Source organism: Cebidichthys violaceus, unplaced genomic scaffold (assembly GCF_023349555.1).
Source record: "Cebidichthys violaceus isolate CVI_PGR_0920_01 unplaced genomic scaffold, fCebVio1.0.p SCAF_29, whole genome shotgun sequence".
Taxonomy (NCBI): Eukaryota; Metazoa; Chordata; class Actinopteri; order Perciformes; family Stichaeidae; genus Cebidichthys; species Cebidichthys violaceus.
The window spans coordinates 1,465,082-1,471,631 of NW_027176472.1; the positions used below are offsets into that span (position 1 = coordinate 1,465,082).

The window sequence follows — 6,550 nt, forward strand, 5'->3', positions numbered from 1 at the left end:
GTTCAGGCGCTGTCAGAAATATCACAAAATCACAAAAAAGAGGGCAAGACGCACGTACAAAAAAAAGTAAAAAAATCGTATGTCACAACGCATGCTATGGAAGCCCATTTGTGCCAGCAAACAAAAAAATAATAATAAGATACTTAAACACAACAGTCATAGAAGCAGCTCTTCATAGGTTATCCTACATTTGACATATAAATGTATTGTGAGTACATTGAAGACCACTTTAAACGTGGCTTTACAACAGATGAAATACTTCACATGGATTGTGCTGAGCAAACGCACCATTGAAAGGATTTCAAGCAAGAAGCAGCTCTGGCGTAGAAAGAATAGCACCGATGTGGCTGAGGTGGCAACCTTCATTGAACAGCAACTGGAAACATCTGGTCAGTGTCATGGTTACAGATGGATGCACCAAAAGTGCCATGGGGATATTACATTTTTTTTGCTGGCGAAAGTGGGCTTCCATACTTTTCTAATTAGATTGTCAAATTAATCGTTAGCCATCGTTAGCCCTCAATTCAAACTCGTGAAATTTTTAAAACACACGGAAACAAAACTACTTGGTTAGGTTTAGAAAGGACATCAGTTGGGAAAATTAATTTACGCACATAAGATACGGAGTCAACATAAATAAATAAATCAACTGTCGACTTTTCATTTCAAACATTAAAAGGACGACAAGATGCGTGTTTTGCACAGGCATTCATGTTCCCCAGAGGATGAACCCTGATGACTTCTTCTTTTCCTGTAGTGTCACTGTGAGCTTCACATTTGGGGGTTTTGAGTGAACAATCTCAACAAACTATTGGATGAGTTACCATGAAATTTGGCGATGAACTGTGGAGATCCTTTTCTTTTACAGTTAGTGCCATAATCAGGTCTTTAAAAAAACGTGTCGTGAGGGGGAACCAGTGGTGCCTTCACAGGACGCTCAGCAGGTTCTCCTGTTGCTTCTAATGGAAGATTGTCCTCTCGAGCTGTCTCTTGATGATACTCTGGTCTAGTGGATGTGACTTAACTTACTAATCAGGAAAACACTGCACTCTTCTGGCCACAAGACTTTTTTCTGCACAATGAATCAAAACTGTTTATTAAAATGTTATCGTCTGAACTTGTGAATGTGCTTTTTAAATGTCACACATTATGTTTGTATTTTAGTGTTGTTTTAGCATTAAACCGACTATTGGTTACTGCCTGAACTCAAAGAGTTATATAATCATCACATAAAAAAATAAACTCAACCGTCGTTCACACCTGTGGACTAAATGCCTCTGTAAATTACTTTAAATTGGTAGTGCTTCACACAATGAAATGTATAAAGCCTGTAATGTGTGTGTGTGTGTGTGTGTGTGTGTGTGTGTGTGTGTGTGTGTGTGTGAAGTGAGGATATACAAACTGGGAAATGAGAAAGGCCTCCGGGCAATTGTTCTTCGGTTGAATCTTGAAGCTTTAAAAGTTTCAGTGTTGGTTGAGGTGTGCAAACAAAATTCTTCAAAACACTATGACCCAAATTAAAGACTCTCACCTTCGTGTACACAACACCATCATTATATAACTGAAACATACCTTTCATCATTGCTTCATCCGGTTGTAAAAGGTGCCCTAATTGAATCAGATTAAACAAAAAATTGTGAATTGAATTAATAGTGAATATATACATTGTGATGAACACTGGTGTGCTCACCTGACACAGATCACACATCATATTTTAGGCAGTTTAAACAGCTCAAGGCTGTTTCTTTTGTTAAACACCTGTGTCCTCAACTCCCCTCTCCTCGTTCTTGCATGCATGGCGTGACTGAGAAGCGAGGAAAGGAGGTTATAGGAAAGAAAGGGAGGAGACACCACAGCATAATAAATACCACCCCATAGTCACCTCGAGTGATGCGGATGTCTCTTTAGATTTGTGCTTTAGGTTGAACTAACAGTAGGTATTCAGTCTGCTAACAGCACCATGGCCAGACTGCTCTCAGTGAGATGTGTTGCCTCTCTGAGGAAATCTGGAATTAATTTAAGAACTGCTGCTTTGGGCATCACTAAGCAAAACTACAGCAGCCAAAAGAGGTCTTCAACCAAGTATTTGAACCAAAATGATGCGCCATTGAGGCATCACCAGAATAGTTTACTCAGGTAAGGATTTTTTTTTCACATGTCTCTAACACAGTGACTGTCACTGTGGGGACTGTGGCTCTCTGCCTGAAATTATTTTGCCATAAATTATAAATTCTGTATCATGAAAAAGTGCATATCTACAAATGGGCACCATTTGTGCCAATTAAACAAGCCTCTTGTGTCCTTTACTACTTTAAACGGTGTGCCGTTGGAAAAGCACTGGCATAACTCTGCAGGGATAGGTACCTACCACTGAACAACAGTAGCATACTCTTCAAGGGATAGGTACCTACCTCTGAACAACAGTAGCATACCACTCTTGGGATAGGTACCTACCTCTGAACAACAGTAGCATACTCTTCAAGGGATAGGTACGTACCACTGAACAACAGTAGCTTACTATTGAAGGGATAGGTACCGACCACTGAACAACAGTAGCTTACTACATTACATTACATTACATTACAGTCATTTAGCAGACGCTTTTATCCAAAGCGACTTACAATAAGTGCATCAACATTGGTAATCAAAAGAACTACTAGTCACCAGAAGTCATAAGTACATCTCCTTTTTCAAACAAGCATCTAAGAGCATGAAGCAGAGCATAACTCAGATCTAAAGTACAGAAACAAAGAAAAACAGTAAGTGCAAAAAAGTAATAAGAATACAATAAGTGCAACAAGCTAGTATGAATACAATAAGTGCTAAGTGGAAGGCTCAGGGTAGCACTTCTATTCTAGGGTTAGGTACCTACCACTGAATAACAGTAGCATACTATTCTAGGGATAGGTACGTACCTCTGAACAACAGTAGTATACTATTCAAGAGATAGGTATATACCACTGAACAACAGTAGTATACCACTCTTGGGACAGGTACATACCTCTGAACAACAGTAGCATACTATTGGCCAGTTTTCGATCTCGGCGCTACTGGTCTGAGGTTATCCTCATGAGTTCAGTTAAGTCGGTCATTAAAGATTTAATTATTTTATTTGTTTTCTTCTAAACATGCAGTACATTGTGAGTTTTGTGATGTAATACAAATGTCCCTATATTATTTGTCTTGAGAACGTGTATTAAACTGCAACAAATGGGTATTGAATGTCTATTGTTATTCTTTTATTTGTTGGGAATTAAATGCAAAAGTTTAGGTTGTATTACCCTTTGAAAATAAACGGTAACATTCTGGCATATACCGTAAAATCACCGTAAAACCAAGTAAATCACATAATGTAATCCAGTATACGGTAAAATACCGGAAAAGTAAATGACGGTAGGTTTACCGTAAAAGAGACAGTAAATTACTGGCGTCCCTGCTGCCAGTAAGTTACCGTTATTTTACGGTGAAATTGTTTAGAGTGTATTTATCCCGGATGATGCTATTGAGATTATTTAAATCACTGTTCAAGATGACAGTGAACACCAAAAAAACACATAAAGACTGAAAAAAACGGACTTAAAAGCAAAACAGCAAAAAGTTACCAACATAAAAACATAAACATTTCACATAAAAGAGACAACCGATTTTAAACAAAACAGCTTATTGAATCAATAAAATAATTTTCATTTTCACATTGCAAATTTCTTCGCTGTTGGACTATTAAAGGATTATGTTATTTTAGTAAATGTTTTTAATTGTTTAGGCTACCCATACCAAAACTGGAGGATACTGTCAGGAGGTATTTAGCTGCCCAGAGGCCTCTGTTGGATGATGATCAGTTCAGGTAAGATTTTTTTTAGAAAATCAACCTTAATAATGCAATAATTTCACTTCAATACTAACTACTGAATCTTACCTGAAATCTTACCCGAAACAATTTAAAAAATCTAAACTGTGTGTCCTTAGAACAACAGAGAAAATTGCACAGGATTTCCAGAACGGTGCTGGGAAACAGCTGCAAGAGGAACTGGTAGCTCTGGACAAAAACAACACACACACAAGCTACATCTCAGGTGAGGGGTGCCGTTCCGACGCTTGACCCTCAAATTGAGCATCTCCAATGCATACAATCACTAATGAATCTGTTTGATTGATTTCTTCTCTCTCAGGACCGTGGATTAACAGGTATCTTTCTGTTCGCTACTCTTTGATGCTGACCAACCCCTTCATAATCTTCAAACCTGACCCTAAGACAGAGTACAATGAGCAGCTTGTGCGGGCGACCAATGTGGTGTGTTCAGCAGTGCGCTTCATGAAAACACTACGAGCCGGATTACAGGAGCCAGAGGTTTTCCACCTCAACCCGACAAAGAGTGAGACAGACGGCTTCAAAGGGGTCGTCTGCTGGGCCCCGTCTTTCCTGTCTGGCTCCCTGGACACGTCTCCGTTCTTTTGCCTCTTCAACACAACTCGGATCCCCAAGAGGGGGAAAGATGAGCTCTTCACCGACGAGAAAGCGAGACATCTCCTAGTTATGAGCAAAGGCAACATGTATGTGTTTGACATTGTAGACAGGGATGGGAATTCGGTGAAGCCTGCAGAGATCCAGTCCCACTTGAAGTACATTTTGTCTGACCCAACGCCAGCGGCTGCCTCTCCTCTCGGGGTCCTGACCAGTGAGAACAGGGACGTGTGGGCCGGACTGAGGGACAAGCTGATAGCGGCTGGAAACGCAGAGGATTTACAGGTTGTTGACAGCGCCCTTTTCTGTCTCAGTCTGGACGATGAAAGCATGAGGGACCAAATCCACCTCTCCCACAACATGCTGCACGGCGACGGATGCAACCGGTGGTTTGACAAGTCCTTTACTGTCATTCTGACCAAAGACGGACAGGCGGGCATCAGTTTTGACCACTCCTGGGTAGACGGCATAGCTATGCTTTCCTTTCAGAATGAGATCTTCAAAGATACAACGAAGCGGCCGCTGGTACACCCAGGCTCTGCTGCTGCTGCTGCTGTGGATTCAGCCTCTGCTGTGCGCAGACTGCAGTTCAATCTGGACGACGAGCTGGAGGGCGGCATCAAAAAAGCCAAGGAGAACTTTGACTCAATTGTATCGACGCTCACCATTGATGCCATGGAGTTCAAGAAAGGTGGCAAGGCACTGTTAAAGAAGAGCAAGTTGAGTCCAGATGCTGTAGCCCAGCTGGCTTTTCAAATGGGTTTCCTGAGGCAATATGGACAGACAGTATCCGGATGCGAGACCTGCAGCACTGCAGCGTTCAGACACGGCCGCACAGACTCCATCCGGTCGCACACCATGCAGACACAACGATGTTCACACGCCTTTGTTTTCCAGCCAGGACGACACAGTGTGGAGCAACTACAGGCCATGCTGAGAGAATGCTCTACATATCATCGGCAGCTCATCAAAGAAGGAACTATGGGTGTGTATAGGACATTTCTACATGTATTAAGAGGGTTACAATTTGTGATATTGGAAATATACAAAGAAGTCTTGCAGACATAGTTTTCGGGTCTGAAAAAATGCTTACAGTCTTTCTACTGACACTGTAACATATTCCTTCCCTGTTGGTAATTTTCTACTAAGATGATGACTGGGTTTCATCTTATGTGAATAAAATGAGCGATTTCTGATCTCAAAATACACACACACACACACACACACACACACACACACACACACATAGAAACAAACACACACCCTTCGGTCTTCTGTAGTAACCACTTCTTTTATCTCACTAGGACAAGGTTTTGACCGTCACCTGTTTGCCCTGCGATACCTGGCCGAGTCAAAGAGCGAGGCTCTGCACAGCCTGTACACAGACCCGGGTTACGCTGCCATCAACCACTCCATCCTCGAAACCAGCGCCCTCATCAGTCCAGCTATGGACTTTTTTGGCTTTGCCCCGTATGCGCCTGATGGATTTGGGCTTACCTACAGCGTCTTTGACGACCGGATCGGCTGCAATGTGTCCAGCTACCCGGCTCGCAACGTCCATGAGTTCCTGCAGTGCGTCCACAAGTCCTTAGAGGACATTTTCACTGTCCTGGAAGGAAAGACCCTCAGCTGAGAAACTAGTGTTTGCCATCGAAAATGTTTGGTTTTATGAAACAGTGGTGAGTGATTAACCTCTCTGGGCAACCATGCAGGAAGTGAGATGAATATGAATATTTAATGCACCACAAAATAAACATGAACACGTACGGCTAAAACATGGGAAAATTGTTAGATATATAAAGTAAACATTAAATTAAATAAAACCAACATGGAATAGAAGTAAAGATAGAAACCATACAAGAGTAATTAAAGACAAACTTACGAGGCAAAAGGGATGTGATGCGACAGCAGAGCCAGCTAGTCTAGTATATGTAAAAGACACATACTTGTATATAACATGATCAACAATATATAAAACAATTACGTTTGTCTGTTTGGATAATCTCCAAATGGAATTAGAAGAAGGGCTGAGTAAGTCTGACAGATCCTCTGTAAACCCACCCTGATGACACGGGGTGCTATTGAAGG

At 41.5% G+C, this 6,550-nt stretch overlaps 1 protein-coding gene across 1 annotated transcript; it reads left to right on the top strand.

Annotated features, from left to right (window-relative positions):
• The first annotated feature begins 1,960 nt into the window (after positions 1–1,960).
• On the top strand, positions 1,961–6,095 carry LOC137880736 (carnitine O-palmitoyltransferase 2, mitochondrial-like). The gene is made up of 5 exons (XM_068722246.1): positions 1,961–2,136; positions 3,764–3,844; positions 3,967–4,073; positions 4,170–5,447; positions 5,767–6,095. Exons 1-5 carry the CDS (start codon positions 1,961–1,963, stop codon positions 6,093–6,095), a joined length of 1,971 nt encoding a protein of 656 aa, XP_068578347.1.
• The last annotated feature ends 455 nt before the right edge of the window (positions 6,096–6,550 follow it).